The 17,191-nt window shown below is 48.1% G+C and overlaps 1 protein-coding gene across 8 annotated transcripts; it reads left to right on the top strand.

Moving 5' to 3' along the window:
• Positions 1-3: 3 nt before the first annotated feature.
• On the top strand, positions 4-16,467 carry CNGA2 (cyclic nucleotide gated channel subunit alpha 2). 8 transcript variants are annotated; one of them, XM_082208540.1, is made up of 7 exons: positions 4-145; positions 5,264-5,421; positions 6,570-6,668; positions 8,127-8,294; positions 9,719-9,826; positions 10,853-10,959; positions 11,569-15,359. In XM_082208540.1, exons 2-7 carry the CDS (start codon positions 5,309-5,311, stop codon positions 12,978-12,980), a joined length of 2,007 nt encoding a protein of 668 aa, XP_082064666.1. In that variant the 5' UTR covers positions 4-145; positions 5,264-5,308; the 3' UTR covers positions 12,981-15,359. The 8 variants fall into 8 exon arrangements, with proteins under 8 accessions (XP_082064666.1, XP_082064665.1, XP_082064667.1 ...); XM_082208539.1 differs by having other exon boundaries at positions 9-175; XM_082208541.1 differs by having other exon boundaries at positions 9-159.
• The last annotated feature ends 724 nt before the right edge of the window (positions 16,468-17,191 follow it).

Raw genomic sequence — 17,191 nt, forward strand, 5'->3', positions numbered from 1 at the left:
TTGAGTGACATCCTAGTAGGATGTAGAGGGCATCTCTCTCTCACACACATTGCCTTGTTCTCCCTCCATCTGTTGTCGAGTGTTGGCCTCCTTCCTGGCTCCTTGCTGAGAACCCCTGCTTTACAGGACTACCTCTGTCTAGAAGGCACAAGGGAGAAGGTGATGAGGACTTCTAGTATGTCACATAACCAGAGCTGATCTCGTGTACGTGTGTGTGTATGGGGCAGGGGACACTCTCTGTGACCCTCTTCCTCCCCTGCTTCAGCTTCAATCCCTGCTTGTTATCTGGAGCTACTCCCACCTACCCCAAAAGGCAGGACTAGCTCAATTGGGATTCATCCAGCACCACCAAACCCTGCCCTCCCACCAGTGTTTTGGTAAAGCATGCAGGAAGTGCAACCTGAGCGACAGATGAAGTGAGAGTCTCGGAGATCTGCCCTTTGAAAGCTGAGGGGTGTTAACTGGGGTGCTTTGCATTTGTCCCCCTCTCCGTCTCCAACTCAACCCTACTGTCTGTTACATTATGAACTGACTTGGGTAAGTGAAGAGATTGAAACACCCTTTTGCTCATGCTGGGAGCCCAAGTCTTGGGATCTATATAGGAGCAACAATTTGTTTCCTGCTTGGCAGGGGTTTGGACTCGATGGCCCTTGTGGTCTCTTCCAACTCTATGATTCTATGATTCTAATTGGGATTTCCTAATGCACCCATGAAATTAATCTGACAAAAGGGCACCAAAAGGCCTGTGGGAAGGAGGAAGGGAAGGTTTGGTGGTATCCCGGTCTGGCTGGTATCCAGACAGCTGTGATGTTGAGGTGGGCTAGGGAGCTGAATGCAGTTTAGTGACTATGGTTGCTGGGCTTCAACTGGCCCAGTTGCCCTCTCTTAAGCTACAGCTGCTGTGAATCCTTATGTGCTTATAACTGGTGTTATCCCACCCCGATTCCAAGAGCCATCATTCAAGTAACAATTGAGTTTTTGGTGCAAAGTGAACCACATGTTATACACTGTGCATGTATTGCCATTAGCCTCCCATGGGATTTGATTGTTTACATTTGCTGAAATAAGCACAGTAATTGATAACCAGAGTTAACAAGGGAGGATTAATCAGTTGCAAAAAAAATAGTATGGCACTTTAAGTATACTATAGCAACAGTTAATAGCTGCCATGCAAAAGTCTACCAGAAGCCATGCACCCTGCCCTCTGTTAGTTATAGTGGTTTCCTTTGTCAACAGATATTTGCCATTTCCATCTCTCTCTTCATAGCCATTGTAAAGTCTAGAATGAACAGCACTCTTCCCCAGTGCCCCCCACCCCCACCCATCTGCTGGGGCTCTCATTACTATTGTGGATCTATTGAGAATGGCTAGGAGAGCACTTCACACCTGTTGTTAGGGAAGGGCTTATGCTGATGTGGTTGCCTTGGCAACAGTGACAAAGATGAAAGCCTCTGGGAGAAGCCTTGAATAATAACATGGAGGGACCACATGGGAGAGAAAGCGGGTGTGGAAGGCAGGGGACCCTGAGAGTTTAAAGAGTGGAGAAATAGAACATGAAGCAGAATTCCCCTGTACACTATATAGAATTCAAATTTAAGTTTCAAGCATTCAGTACTCAGTTAGCTCACATTTGCAGAGTCTGGAAACAGTGACAAAAACTGACATTTTAAAATGAAGCTTTCATTTCTCTTTATTGTAATTGAGAAGCAGATGAATCACATCTCTGTCATTCTGTTGAGAAACTGAAAATGGGGATTGGCCACCACAAGCAATCTGCCAATTTGGGACAGCTAATCAGTCCTTGAAGGCTGGTGGCTGACATCTGATCTTCATCCCCTCAGTGACTGGAAAGAAGCTGAGGGGCCACAGGTCACTAAAGATGGCAGGTGGGCATTTGCCAAATTTCTGGGTGCCAGAGGGAACCTGTGCCTGGCTTGGGATAATTCACTCTTCCGAGATAAAGGAAAGGTCGCCCATATGATGGCGTCCCCAGGAGCTCCTGAGCAGAGCCAGAAAGCAAATCATGGCAGGAAGACTGCAAAGGGGGCCTTTTGTCTCTGTGAGTTGGAGGGAACAGTGCTTGGTGGTGCATATGTGGGTGATGTCATTCCTCCAACCATGGGCGTAGCCAAGGGGTGGGCAGGGAGGGGCAGCTGCCCTCCCCTAAATCAAGTAAAACAATAGAAATACTTAACTACCTGACCAATCACAACTACCTGTCCCCCCCCAACAAAAGTCCTGCCTGCCCCCCCCTAAGTCCTGCCCCCCCAATAAAAATCCTGGCTACACAGTTACTGCACCTATAAGCAGTCTCTAAACCGAACATACCAAAACAAGGAACATAAGCATAAAAATCCCATAAAATTCAAGTGAACTAATGGGTAAAATTACAAAAGCATGGGAAAACGCCAGCAAAACATAAAAAGCTGACTACAATGTGATTTAAAAACTTCTTCAGGAGTTGGGGAAAACTTGCCTTGGAATGTACAGTTTTCTCAGCTGATACAGTGCTCATTAAATATGCTGGGCTCTCCAAGTATGCTGGGCTCCTCTTGAGTCTAGTGGCATTTTCCCTGATCTGTAGTATACTTTCTAGCTGACATTCCCAGGCCTACCTGGAAATGCTGCCATGTGCGGGGTTGAACCTGTGACCTTCTGCAAAGGAAGCAGATGCTCTACCCTTCTGCCATGGTGCTTCCCTGTACAGATCAGCTGAATAGGGGGTTAGTGCCCCTGTCCCTCACCAAATGATGTTACAACCTCTCAGGCCCCTTCCGTGCTGTGTCTACGTTCTTATTTGTTTAAATTTGGCAGCTGGTACCAAAATCAGTGGGGCTTTTGTGGGCTAGGAAAATGTACTTGGATACTGGGAGGGGATGAGTGAGCTCTCTGGGCCAGAAGCTGGCAAGCCCCGACTTCCGGGGTGGTGCCATCGATAATGGCGGATTCCCTCTGATCCGGAGGGACCAGCTCCACGGAAAACGGGTCTTTCCCGCTACGGCGAAGCGGGGACCCTTTCAAAAATCACAGGCGGATGAAGCCTGTGACCATGGGACTCAGTGGGACCTTTAGCGCCCCCCAACCCGTAAAGGAACCCATTTACGGGCTCCGGAGCGAAGAGGGGGAAGTGGCGAGGTGCTGAGAGTCAACTGCTTCTTCCGTGGAGCGAAGCCGCACAGCCGTTGCCGGAGAGCACTGCCTTTTTCCTGGGACAATTTGGCTTTTAAAACAATATCCCGTGAGTACTTTAATTTCAGACAATTGGACTTTAAATAATGACCTGCGAGCAGAAAGGAAAATTGGACTAAGAAATTTATCTCAATTTGGCACTGAAACGGGAAGGTCTAAACAGGAAGTCAGCCTTCCGTTTCTTGTAGATAGATTAAAACAAAGACATGGCAAACTAGAGTTCAGAAAATCGCCTGTAAAGGATTAACTTTCATCATTTAAAACTGTTGAACCCCCTTCGGAAGCAGGAGAAGAGGGGGGATTTTTTCCGGACTATTTAAACCTGCAGAAGAGAGTGTAAAGCAAAGTAATTTTCCACCGTCTTGATCCTGGGAGCAGGGTGTCAGGACTGACATTCTTTGGGAATCTCATCGACCAGAGACAAACGTCTTTGACAGATAGTTAAAAGAAGAGAAACATAGTGATTCCATTGTTCTCCTTCACACTTTAAAGGAACAAATATTGACAAAATATCTGAAAAAGGAAACTTTGTTGTAAACTGTGCCTTTAAAAGAAAAGAACAAATAGAAGTTCTTCCCCTAGAGGGAGCCTGTAAAACTGTTACTAAAGCTGAATCGGGGAGCTCTGCAGCTGCAACAGATTACGATCATGGGAATAGACTTCTGACCTTGCAGAACAATGTATCCAGAAGCTCTGGTGAGTGCTTTCTGCAAAACAAGTGCCCTACTGGAACAGCTACATGAGAAGATAGACTTGATGACTGCTGCAATTAGAAATTTTGGACAGGTAGTGGGAAACTGTATAGAGCCCACCCAGGAATCAAATCAGGAGTGTGCTCTGACAGATCAGATGAGGGAAGAGGATGTTGCTGAACCTCAGGCGCCAGAGATGGAGGGAGCTGTGGCCCAGCAGGAACATTTTTGGATCTGACAAATGAACTTGGAAAAAGCCAGATTTGGAAAGATAAAGTTTGGTTTGGTTTGGAAATGGGGGGTTGGATAGACCCCCCTATGCAGGGATGTTTGGACTTTTCAAGTCTGGCAATGGGCCGTGAGATGTTTGGGGTTGTGGGGGCTCTTAATTCTGGAGGGACTCTGAAACATGTTTTTAAATACCACATGGAGTTTAGTGTGGAATATGGAAAAGGGACTGATTTGTTGAGAAGGGTCAAAAACATTGTCAAGTTGGAGTTCCCACGAATGAAAGGAGCAGGATATAAAGTAAAGTACAGGTATAAATATGCAGAAGAGCCACGGAAGGGACATGGAAGAGACTTAAGGGCCTCGGATATAAGATTACCAGGTTAATGCGCTAGATTGATGGGATAGAAAGGACTGACAAAACCCGGGACCAGGAGGAAGAGATGCTGGAGAAGATTGTAAGAAATTTTTTTTTTATTAGGATTGTTTTATAAAACTGATGAATGTTGGAAAAATGTTGGAATGAAATCATTTGGCTTTAGCAAAATTGTTAAAAGAATTATGTAAGAATATTATGGTTATGAAAATTGGTATAAATAAGATCTAAGTTTCAAATTTTAGGGTCTTTTATAGTAAGATAAGGTTAAAATAGACTAAGGTAATGTAATGACAGAATATTATGAAAAATGGAAAGGATTTGCTGTGACAATTAATAACTAGGATACAAAAAAAAAGGAGGAGTGAGGAGGTCAAAGAAAGAAGGTAATGACAGTTAAGGATTTGAGAATATTGGATTTGTTTTTAAATGCTTGTGGCTTATTTTTGTCTTTTGATTGTGTTGTGTTATTTTTTGATTTTGATTTTTATCAATTTGTATTGTTTGATTGTGGTTTGTTTTTATTTTGTTTTCTTTCTTTTCTTTTCTTTCTTCTTTTTTTCTGTAATTCTAAAACCCTTAATAAATATCATTTAAAAAACAACAACCAGAAGCTGGCAAGCCCCACCTTAAGCCAAGGAGGAGCTCCCTGGTGGTCTCTGTTTGCACTAGGGCAGCACCTACTCCCCACAACTCGTTGGAAGGAAGCAACATGAGGAGGTCTTGTTCCCAGGATTCTTTCCTGGGTATTCGTTCTTTTCTGTGTTTCCTGGCACAGGTTCCTCTCCCTCCTGCCGCTGCTGCCTTCTGTGCGTGGAGAAAGATGGAGAAAACCAATGGTCTGAAGGCTTCCCCTGCCAATCATCAGCCACAGGAGCCCATGAAAACTGCTGCCAATGGGGATCCAGAGAGAAGGGAGCTCAGCAACCACAGCAGGTAACTCTCAGAGCAGGTGGCCTTGAGGTCTGCTGCAAGGGGTTCCTGGCCCAAGAGCCAGCTTGACACTGCATACCCAGTGTTGAGGGAGGAAAGCCACCCAAAACATGCTCTTCAATAATTAGTTGCTGCATACCCATACAGAGCTTGTCTGAGGCCCAGGGCAGGGGTCTTGTCTTGGCTTGACTGTGTAAGTCTGTCAGGCCCTTGGCAGGGCCCCCAGCTGTTTTAGCCCTCTAAGGCCTGGGGCAAGTGTATCTGGTTGCCCACCCCCCTGCAAGGGCCTGGGCTGTTGCCTAGCATAACTGAATAGGGGTCAGTCTGTGCCTAAGGGAGGAGGGGAAGCCTTTTGGGGCCACTTGGGAAAGGAGTTCAGGGATGAGAGCAAATGGTCCTTCCTGGTGAGCGTGGAGGCCCAGGAAATATTTCCTCCATGGGCGAACTCACAACTCTGAGTTCCAATAGGAAACACACTTTTAGAGCATGGTGCTAATGATGCCAATGTTGTGGGTTCAATCATATGAGCCAAGAAGTCTGACTCCTGCACTGCAGGGGGTTGGACTAGATGACCCTCAGTGTGCCTTCCAATGCTGCACTTCTATGAATCTATGATTCTGAAAACAGCTGGACTTTTGTGAAGCAGCCCTTTCAGATCCCACCCCCCGCATTTCTCAAGCAAATGCTTGACTTCTTTGCATCTCAGCACAGCGTGCTCTGGAATGGGACAGGTGAGAGGAGATCTGATTTTTGTCTCCCCTAGGCTTTCCTTACAGCCAGCAGGGATAGGATCTCAGATTAAATCTCCACCTTGTGGTCAAGGCAGGAGGTAGGCTGTAGCTCCCAAAATCCTCCAGTTTGCTTTCCTGCCTATGTTGAGCACAGTCACGAATCAACTCCCTTAATATGTGTGTGTGTGTGGGGGGGGGGGCGATTCTCTGAGGCTAGGCAATATGGGAGTCATTACAACTCCCAAGTCAATCAACTTGGATTGATGTGGAGTTCTTGCTTAGATGTAGGAAGGGAGCTTGAGGAGGAGGAGACAGTGGCAGTGGGAGGGGCAGACCCCCTTATGAGGGGAGGGTGTTCCACTCCATTCCCACCTCTGCTTGGCAGCCAAGGGTCATCCTTCCTACCTGGTTTCTCTACAGAGTGCCGTCAGTCAATGATGACACGTCCTCAGAACTTCAGCGTGTTGCCGCCTTGGATAATGTGGATGAGAAATCCCACAAGACAGGAGGCCTCTCCAGGTACTTCTTATGGGGCTCCTTGTGGGGTTGATGAAGCACAGCCAAGATAAAGTGTCTCCTCCTCAGGCTTTGTGGTGGCCTTTGCAGTGGAGATGGAAAATGCAACAGGAGCCCACCACTCTGTGGAGCAGCAGTCTTTGGAAGTGGGGGTGGGGGGGTCAGCCTGGGTGGGTGTGGAGGTTGCACTGAAATTGTGCCCATCAGCAAAACCAAAGAGTAGTCTCTATGAGCTACTCCGCTCTAGATGGGGATGTTACAAGAAAGGAGATTCCGACTCAACTTTATGAAGAACTTTCTGAGGGTAAGAGCTATTCAACAGTGGGACGGACTCCCTTAGATGATGGTGGGCACTCCATTCATTGGAGGTTTTAAACAAAGGTCAGAAGGCCATCTGCCATCTTGTATGACTCCTGCATTGCAGTGGGTTGAACTAGGTGGCCCTTGGGGATCCCTTCCAACTCTACAGTTCTAGGATTCTATTATTTTGACTCATTACCCATAGCTGAGCTGGTGTTTCAAGACTTAGGAACATAAGAGATTGTCATTTACTCAGGCAGAGCATTAGCCCATCTAACTCAGTATTATCTAATCCTGCCTATGTACAGTTTCAGGCAGGGGTCCTTTCCCAGTCCCACCTCGTGATGCTGCCAGGGGTTGAACCTGGGACCTTCTGCATGCAAAGCAGGTGCTCTGGCTACTGAGCTATGGCCCTTGCCCACAATTCCACCCTGCTGGGGGTGCTCTTGAAAGCCCATAAGGGCCATTTGTGGAGATGGCCTAGAACGTGGCAGGAGTTTCAGGGGAGGCCCTACTAGCTGTGGCTGCTGAAGAACCCTCTGCTGTTTCCCCTCCTAAGAAGTACTTGATTGAACAAGATGGGCAAGAGGAGGCTTTGTAACCCTCACAAGCCCCGAGGACTTTGTCTTCCTCTCTTGCTGATTCCCAGGAAAGTTGATGACAGTAAAGGTCTAAAAGTGGATTGGACAGATTCATGGAGGATGGCTATACTCCACCTGCACTGTTAAAGGCAAAAATGCATCTGAATCCCAGTTGCTGGAGACCACAGGAGAGGGGAGTGCTCTTGTGTTCGAATCCTGCTTGCAGATTTCCCATAATGGGCATCTGGGTGGCCACTGTGAGAAGAAGATGGTGGACTAGATGGACCATTGTCCTGATCCTGCTACAGGGCTTTTCTTTTGATCCCTCCTGGCAGCCTGGAAGGAGTGAGATGCTTCAGCACCTAGATTAGGCACTTAGGGGGAAGCAATGGGCAGAGTGGGGCTGTGTAACTGCAGCTCAGAGGGAGAGAGGAAAAAACCACACACTATACAGTTCTCCTGCCCAGGGTGAATGTGAGGGGAGACTCTACTCCATTGCTCCACTGGAAATGTATGGGTGTTCTCTCCCCCCTCCCCATTTGCAAAGCTTGACCCTTTCCCTTCTCTCTTCCCTTTCTAGGATAGCCCGCCTGGTGATGGTTATCCGGGGTTGGGCCAATAAAGGCTTGAAAGAAGAAGAGCGGCGGCCAGACTCCTTCCTGGAACGATTTCGAGGACCAGATGTCAAGACTTTGGCAGTAGCTGCAGCAAGGGGCGATGGGTTTGATACCCATGACAGAAAGACAAAGTGAGACTCCCTCCTGGCTGGCTGGAGCTGCTGTGGGAGGCTTTGCATGGGCAAGGAGATGAAATCATAGGCCACCTTCCCTCTTCTCACCCCCATCTCCATCTTCATCTTCATCTTCATCCTCCTCTTTCTTCTTTCTCCCGCTTCCTACCTCTACCTCTTCTTCTTCTTCTTCTTCTTCTTCTTCTTCTTCTTCTTCTTCTTCTTCTTCTTCTTCTTCTTCTTCCTCCTCCTCCTCCTCCTCCTCCTCCTCCTCCTCCTCCTCCTCCTCTTTTTCTTTCTTTTCCTCCTTCTCCTCCTACTTCTTCCTCATCTTCCCCCTCCTGCTTCTTTCCCCTTTTTCTCTTCCTTTTCTTTTTTCCTCCTCCACTATAAATAAGGGGCAGGCCTCATTGGTAAGGCTGAACCTTGCCATTAGCCATGGTAATTTGAGCAAAGAGGAAAGGGCAGGCTGCTGGAGAATGAAAGAGGCTCACAATCAGCCAGGGTCTTTGACATTGAGCAAACAGGGTCTTCCCTGAGAGGTTAAGTGGAACGTGTTAATTACCAAAGAGCAGCAATGGTTCTGAGCTGCTGTGGCCCAGTGAGGCTTTTGCAAAACAGGAGCAGGCAAGAGTGTTCAGGCCATTGTGTAAGGCTGTTGTGCAAGTGCTGAGGTTGTTGGTCATTGTGGACAAGGCTGAGGAGAGAAATGGGGCATTCCTTTTCTTCCCATTCTACACTTTAGAAATAAAAATTGCCATACTTTGACAGTCTTCAAGGGATGCCATCAAGGCCTTTCAGGGAACAGGGAGCTTGGGCTTGCTCTAGTGATTCTAGCAGCCAGGACCTCCTGCCTTCTCCCATCTAATGTCCTGTGAGCCGACCCACCCCTTTCCCTCTCACATGAGGCCTAAGGTGGGGTTGGACACTTCTGTAACAATCTGAGGTACTGGATGGAGACCTCAGAACACCTGAATTGGAGAGCAGGCAGCTGGGGGGGGGCTTTCCTTTGGGGCATCTTGTTGGCCACTGTGAGAACAGTATGCTGAACTAGATGGGCTCTCTTTAGCCTGATCAGCAGTTGCAGGGTTCTTCTGATGTTCTCGCTGGGCACCTTGGAAGGTATGAGATGCTTCAGCAACAGGAAGGCTGACTGGATATTTGGATGGAAGGAAGGGGTGGGCTTGGGGTGTTTACTTCTCAGTCACTGTGCTGTGGCCACCTCTGGTCATCTGTCTGGGTAAAGGAGGTCTGTGTGTGCTCACTTAACCCTTTCAGTTTCATGTACTCCAAATCACCCCCCATGGTGTGAATTCATGCCTTAGCTGCAATTTAGACCAGGGATTTGAAGATTGCAGGCTCTCTCCACCATCATCTCCCCCCTAGGCCAGATCCACTGAAGACTCATTGTGGCCACTGAAATGTTTTGCTTCTATCTGCAGGAAGAAATGGAAAGTCTTCGTGATGAATCCCGCAGGGGACTGGTATTATCGGTGGCTTATGGTCATTGCAGTCCCAGTCCTGTATAACTGGTGCACGTTGGTAGCACGGTGAGTCATTGGAACCCATGTTTTTTGGGGGTAGGCACAAGAGAAGGGGGTGGTGCAGATTCCGCACAGAGCACCTATCTGCACCAATCTGCAGAGCATGATGTGAGTCCTTATGACTCCTCTCCCCACTGCTGTTTCTCTCCTGATCCTCTCCCCCAGAACTTCTCTTCCTAGGAAGCATGGATTTAACAATCATTAATTTGCTGGAGTTTCAGTAATTACAGGGTTAACTCACTGCTGAAACTCTGGGAGGTCGATTATGACACTTCCAACACATTGAATTATTTATTATTTCTATTTTATTCATTTATTAAATTAGGATACCATCCTTCATTGGAAGATCGCAGGATGGTTCCCAACATAAAAATACAAAATGAGAACACGAATACATAATAAAACAAGAGCAACCCCCCCATAACGCCCCCAAACACATTTACAATGTCATAGAATGTTTAGTAAGTCAAAGGCCTCGTTATAGAGAAACATATTTGCCTGGTGCTTAAAGATATGTCATGAAGGCACCACGTGAGCTTTCCTGGGGAGATCATTCCACAAGTGGGGTGCCACCACCGGAAAGGCCTGCTGTCATGTTACTGCCCTCTAGAAACCTTGTGGAGGAGGCACATGAAGAAGGGCTTCTTGAGGTCCTTGATGAGTAGTCCCTGCTCCAGGAAACCTGCCAGGGAAACACAGTGTGAGGCATTTTGAATTGGGCCCAGAAATGAATTGGCAGCCAGTGCAGTTGGGCCAGGAAAAGGGTAATATGCCCAAACCATCTTGCCTCAGTGAGCAACCTGGCTGCTGAATTCTGCGCCAGCTGAAGTTTCTGAACTGTCTTCAGAGGCAGCCCCACAAATAACATGTTGCAGTGATCTAACCTAGAGGTTACCAGAGCATAGACAACAGAATTTAGGCTACCCCTGTCCAGATAGTGGTGCAGCTTGCCCTCCTTGCTTCCCAATCAGCTGCCCGAGCCACCAGAGGGCTGCTGCCTTCTAATTGTCTCTCTCACCCTCCTCACCACAGGGCCTGTTTCAACGACCTCCAAAGGAAGTACTGGATCTGGTGGCTAGTTCTAGACTACATCGCAGATAGCATCTACATCGCAGACATTGTCATCCGCTTTCACACAGGTGAGAGAGCTGTGTGGGGAGGAGCCTGGCTCAGCCTTCATCTCACTATGGTGGTTAAGGATTCCACCTCCAGCACTTGTGAGACAGAAAATGGCCCCAATAAAGCAAATCTTATTAATGGCAGTTCTGAAAAATAGAGTTCCCCAATGAAAGATTTATCAGCCTTCACTGCTGAATAATTTTCTTAAAATTACCCACCTGGGCATCAATATTCAGGTCTGGCAAAAGCCTCTGCCTTGATATCATATTGAGCTGATGAATGATCTGAATGCTGCGGGGTGGGGGGGGGAGGAGTGCAGAATCTCATGCTCTCCCACTACCTGGGGCTGGGACATCTTTTCAACAATCACCACTCACCCTACAAGCTCACCGCTCTAAGGATGGGAGGCCTGTTTTGCTTAGAATCCTGTGTGCTGTAAGTCCTGCCTGCTCTCCACAATGCTGCTGCTACCTGGCTCTAGTTGGATTACGAGGCTAGAGATGGGTGAAATCCAAGGCATGTGGAATGAACAGATTGGATGGAAATAAACACATCACCATATCTGCAGTGACAGCACTAGGCAAAGATTTTGCTGGGTTTTAATGCCTCACACTGTGTTTCCCTGGCAGGTTTCCTGGAGCAGGGATTACTCGTCAAGGACCTCAAGAAGCTGTGTGATAAGTACATTGCCACCATGCAGTTCAAGCTGGATGTCCTCTCTGTTTTGCCCACTGACTTTGCCTACTTTGCCGTCGGCTTAAACCGCCCCGAGTTGCGCTTCAACCGGCTGCTGCATTTCTCCCGCATGTTTGAGTTCTTTGACCGGACGGAGACACGGACCAGCTACCCAAACATCTTCCGAATCTGCAACCTGGTGATGTACATCTTGGTCATCATCCACTGGAATGCCTGCATTTACTATGCTATCTCTAAGGCCATTGGCTTTGGAGAGGACACCTGGGTGTATCCCAACATCTCAGACCCAGAGTTTGGTTATTTGACAAGAGAGTACATCTACTGCCTCTACTGGTCCACACTGACCTTGACTACCATCGGGGAGACCCCTCCACCTGTGCGTGATGAAGAGTATCTCTTCGTCATCTTTGACTTCCTGATTGGTGTCCTCATCTTTGCTACCATTGTGGGAAATGTGGGCTCTATGATCTCCAACATGAACGCCACCAGGGCAGAGTTTCAGGCCAAGATTGATGCAGTCAAGCATTACATGCAGTTCCGCAAAGTGAGCAAGGACATGGAGGCCAAGGTGATCAAGTGGTTTGACTACCTCTGGACCAATAAGAAAACTGTGGAGGAGTGGGAGGTCCTGAAGAATCTGCCTGACAAGCTGCGGGCAGAGATAGCCATCAACGTCCACCTGGAGACGCTGAAGAAAGTGAGGATCTTCCAGGACTGTGAGGCTGGGCTTCTGGTGGAGCTGGTGCTCAAGCTCCGCCCCCAGGTATTCAGCCCTGGAGACTATATTTGCCGGAAGGGGGACATTGGCAAGGAGATGTATATCATCAAGGAAGGGAAGCTGGCTGTTGTGGCAGATGATGGCGTGACCCAGTATGCTATGCTCACAGCAGGCTGCTGCTTTGGGGAGATCAGCATCCTCAACATCAAAGGAAGCAAAATGGGGAACCGGAGGACGGCAAATATCCGGAGCATTGGCTATTCCGACCTCTTCTGCCTGTCTAAGGAGGACCTCATGGAGGCAGTGACAGAGTATCCAGATGCCAAGAAAGTCCTGGAGGAGCGTGGGCGAGAGATCCTCACCAAAGAAGGTCTGTTAGATGAAGCAACTGCAGCAGAGGGCATGGAAGGTATGGATGTGGGGCAAAAGCTGAGCAGGCTGGAGGCCAGCTTGGACATGCTGAATGCCCGGTTCTCCCGCCTCCTGGCTGAGTATGATGCTGCCCAGATGAAGCTCAAGCAGCGTGTCACCTCCCTGGAGACCAAAGTGAAGCAAGACCAGCAGGATGACTTCTTCTCTGATGGTTCCATTAGCCCATCCACAGAAGAGGGGAAAGCCAAACCTTAACCTACTGCGCTGCCATCTGGATTTGAGGCAGCAGCATTTCCTTGCATCTGATGCCCATCCAGACTGCCTTGCAGTAACCCTGTCTCCACCAAACTGCTGCTCCCTAGCTGACTCTTTCTCTCCCCTTAGTCCATTCCCAGCTGTATGTTCCTGGTGACTCTCACCAGGGTCCCTTTAAGTCTCTCTTGAACTGCTTTGAGAAGGTCAGACACACTCCATTTCTTTCCTCAAGTTGCATGTTCCTCCTCTCACCCTCACCCCCAAATGGGCCAAATAGCACTGCCTCTGGCAGGTGCTTATTTGGAACATTCCCATCAAGTAACCCACTACAGTGGACCACATTACCTGCTTACAATCTTATTTTGACAACCACTTTTGTGAAAATCTCTAAGCCGGTTCAGGTCCTTCCTGTTCGTGGAACACATTCAGAGAAAACCTCTCCCTGTGAGCTGCCTATGCTCCCTAAGTCTGCATAGAGGGCAAGGAAGGGGATGTGTGCACTTGGGTGTGTGGGGTGTTGGTGTTTGCTAGGGCCTGAACCCACCTGCTTCAGTGAGGATTATAAGATTTTGGAAATGTGTTAGTTGAAGATTGCTTGTATGCCTGCAATCCTGCCATCCCACACAAGCTCTTTAGCCCTGGTTCTGCTGCCTGGCTGCTCAAGCAGGCAGTGCTGTCTCATTCAGTCTCATTCCCTTTCTGCTCTTTGAGGCTTTTAAGGTCCCTCCTGACTGAGTTTCCCCCTCAGTTCTTGAAGACTTACAGCTCTTTCTGCATCGACTTTAGAGCTCCAATTGATGCCTCTCTTTAGCAAGCATTGTCTTGGGGGCTCGACACACCCCAGGCAGGTAGGGGGACCCTGTACTTGTCCAGGGAAAGTGATTGAGCCCAACACAAATTCTGACCTATCCCAGAAATGCTGGAGAGGAAAATCTCCTCACATTTCACATGAGGGATTAAGCTGAAGTGGCTGTCCCATGTGTGCTAGGTAGAAATGGCCAGATGAACATCAGGACAGGCTTGGTTGAGACCCTACCCCTCTTTCTTGTTTAACTCACCAGCATCCCTTGGCTAATGCACAAGAGCTCTGCCATTCTCAGGGAAACACCCCACCCACTGCAGCCCTCTCCCTTGTCCATTCCTCTCTTCTTGCCTCAGTTCATGACTGAGCCAGTTTACACAGAACAAGGAACTTTGGACCCAAAGGCTGTTTACTTGCCTGAAACTCAGATTTCAGTTTTGGAGTCCTCTTGTCAATTTCCATTTTTATGCACCAAATGAAAATAGGCCACTTTCCTCAGGGTTAGTTGTGGAGGAGGAGTATGCTTAGCCAAAGTGTTTCTATCAAGTTTTCACTGGGTCTGCTCAGATCCTGCCTGGAACCATGAATCCCTCCAGATCCATTTCTGGAATGAAACAGAAGCTCACAAGAATTTGGGGTGGAGCTGCTGGGTATGGGAGCAGGACCCATCACCCCAAAAGCCCACAATGCTTCCAGTGTGTGTCTGGCAGGCACATGACTTGATGTGGACTCTACACACCTGAGCCAAGGAAGCCACAACTGACAGGCGTTCTGTGGGGCACGTTACACATCTTCAAAATAAAGAGCTCAGATGTGAGCAGCCAGTGGGATTAGCAGATGGGTTGCATAGGTGCCTCCCTTCTCCCTCCCCCCAGTTTTCTGGCTGCTCTGGTTGGACTACGCAGACTGTGACTCTTTTACCCTGGGGCTTTGGGTCTGCTCAAGCTAATGTTCCATGAGCTTATTTACTTAACAAACAAATTGCCCTGCAGCTCTCCTTGCAGTGAGTGTGTGTGTCTAGCAATGTTACATAGCCGTGGCAGCAGCAGCAGCTGCAGCAACAGCAATACATTCCTTTCCAGATCTCACAGACCTCTGGCTTCCCAGCTGCAAATGGTGAGCCACAAGGGGGTGCTGTGTACAGTGGAATGAACTGCAGTCCTGCCTGGCTCAGCCTGATTGGAATGGAGACACACTGAATGTGGGAGCGTCTCTCAAGCGGAAACCCAGAGCAGAGGGGCCCAGCTTTTCCCCTGGAGCCAGAAGCAAATCTTCTCTCTGGAAAGCAAACCTTGTCATGCCGGAAGGCCTGGTGAGCTGGTCTGCTCATCCAATCCATGTGCTGTTGCATTCATTTTCCTTTGGGAGGGAGTCTGCATGCAAATGACTTGTGGGCCAGCATGAATTTCACAGACCCTCAGGCTTCTGAAGTGCCTATTGCATTGCCCTCCAACTGCTCCTGAACCTATCCCAGGGAAGGAGGGCTCATTTCAAGATGTCACACCCATTTATACTTTTTATAAAGAGTTTCCCTGCTGAGGTTACTCATTAGTTATAAATATGGTTGCTAAAACTCATCTTTTGTCATTTTGTATCTTATCTTTCATGTGAGGAAGGGATGGTGTGACAGTGGCTCCCTTTTTGCTCATGGCAGGGTCCTGTTCCACTGGGGTCCTTTGTCTCCTTTTCCCCTAACCCTGCCTATCCCACAGTGGTGTAGCATGGGGTGTGTGTGCAAGGGAAACTGTGGCCCTGGGTGCAGAATTCTGATGGGGTCCAACTCTGCACCCCCACAACATGTTCCCTTACTGAGGCCACATGGCTGCACCACACTGTTGACTCAAGTTCAGATTGTGCTCTGCTAAGACCCCTAGATCCTTTTCACGTGCCCTACTGTCAAGCCAGTTGTCCCCCTTCCTATATTTGTGCATCTGGTTATTTCTGCCTACATTTGACCCTATTGAAATTCATTGTGTTACTTTGGGCCCATTTCTCAAATCTGTTAAGGTCATCTTGAATCTTGATTCTGGCTTCTGTGGCATTAGCTACCCCTCCCATTTTTGTGTCATCTGCAAATGACCCTGAATTAATACCCTGTTAATACACATAGAGTTGATGGCAAGAAGGGTGAGGATAGTTTTGGAGGTCATGTGTGCCTGGAACCCCTTTGGGGGAAGGGCAGTGTGTGTAGACAGCTTTGGAGTGAAATAAGCGTTGCAAAGGGCCCCCGGCACACACAACCACATGGTTGCCTGCCACTTGCTTTGTCATTACTGCTTTCTGCTTGAGGCAAGCTGGGCATTTGACTCATTTTCTGTGTGAAAATCCAGGATCCAGGATGCATTTTGCTGCTTCTGAGACCACAACAAGAGCGTTTGTGTGGGGTGGAATGCAAGACCACAGATTCTGCTTAAGGACAATCTGTGCACAAAGTGTTTTGAAGGATTTTTTTTGTTTGTTTGTTTTTTATAACAGAGAACCCTCAAGAGTGAGAGCTGTTTCAGCACTCTGGACAGCGGCTGCAGGGCTCATCTGCAGAGATACAATCTCAGGGAAACGCGGAAGAGCTGATGATGAGCGTGACAATGACAGCGTATGCATGCTTGCTCCTTGAAAAGCCTACCCAGCCCACCCTATTAACCTACTTGGGAAAATCCTAAACCTTTAAACCAGTACTTGACAGAATTCAAAGCAGTCTTCCTGGTTTCTTATGGTGCTTGGAATTCAGAGGTTCCCAAATGCCCTAATGAAATTAAGGCTAGCATTTCAGTGGCTAATAAACAGACATTTGTGCTAATGTAGAGGACCCCAGTAGGGAGACTCAGCATTGCTTGGGGGAAGCTCAGTCCCTGGGAGAAGCTGAAGGAGCATCTGGCATCCCTTGAGGGTCTTCCTGGTACTGGCTTCAGCCTCAAGAATCCTGTGACAAGGGCAAGATTGGGGGAAACCATGCAGCCAACTGCAGCAGCTTGAGAGCTCAGTGCCAAATTTCACCCAAGCCTTGAGGTCTGAAGCAGGAGAAAGAGGCCTCAAAGCATCCTTCGAGGTGCCTCCCAGGCAGTCTTCGTAGATGAAAAAACTGTTTCCTTCAGGGAGTAGCTTTCCCACTCCAGCAGTATTTTCACTGTTGGAAACTGGCTTCTTTAGATAATGCTAGGTAAAATCCTTGGGGCAGGTTATTTCCAAAAGGACACCTGCTGCCCTAGCCCCACTCATATACTTCACTGCTGGGTCTCTGCATATATCTGCATGCCTTTCATTAGTGTGGGAAATTATTTGCTAACCTCATAAATCTATCCTGCAAAAGTGAAGTGCCCGAGCTGAAATCCAGGTGCAAGGAAATACTCATTATTTGTCACATGGAGAAGCAAGCCAGGAACTTGAACACATGCTCAAATTATCCATTTGT

This window comes from Podarcis vaucheri (assembly GCF_965113315.1).
Source record: "Podarcis vaucheri genome assembly, chromosome: Z".
NCBI classification, from domain to species: domain Eukaryota; kingdom Metazoa; phylum Chordata; class Lepidosauria; order Squamata; family Lacertidae; genus Podarcis; species Podarcis vaucheri.

Bases quoted from the DNA above. Each gene is read 5' to 3' on its own strand.
- CNGA2 (XM_082208536.1), top strand. From the start codon at position 5,198: ATGAGGAGGTCTTGTTCCCAGGATTCTTTCCTGGGTATTCGTTCTTTT. The intron at 8,295-9,718 runs GTGAGACTCCCT...TTCTATCTGCAG, and splicing joins ACCCATGACAGAAAGACAAA to GAAGAAATGGAAAGTCTTCG. The intron at 10,960-11,568 runs GTGAGAGAGCTG...TTTCCCTGGCAG, and splicing joins TGTCATCCGCTTTCACACAG to GTTTCCTGGAGCAGGGATTA.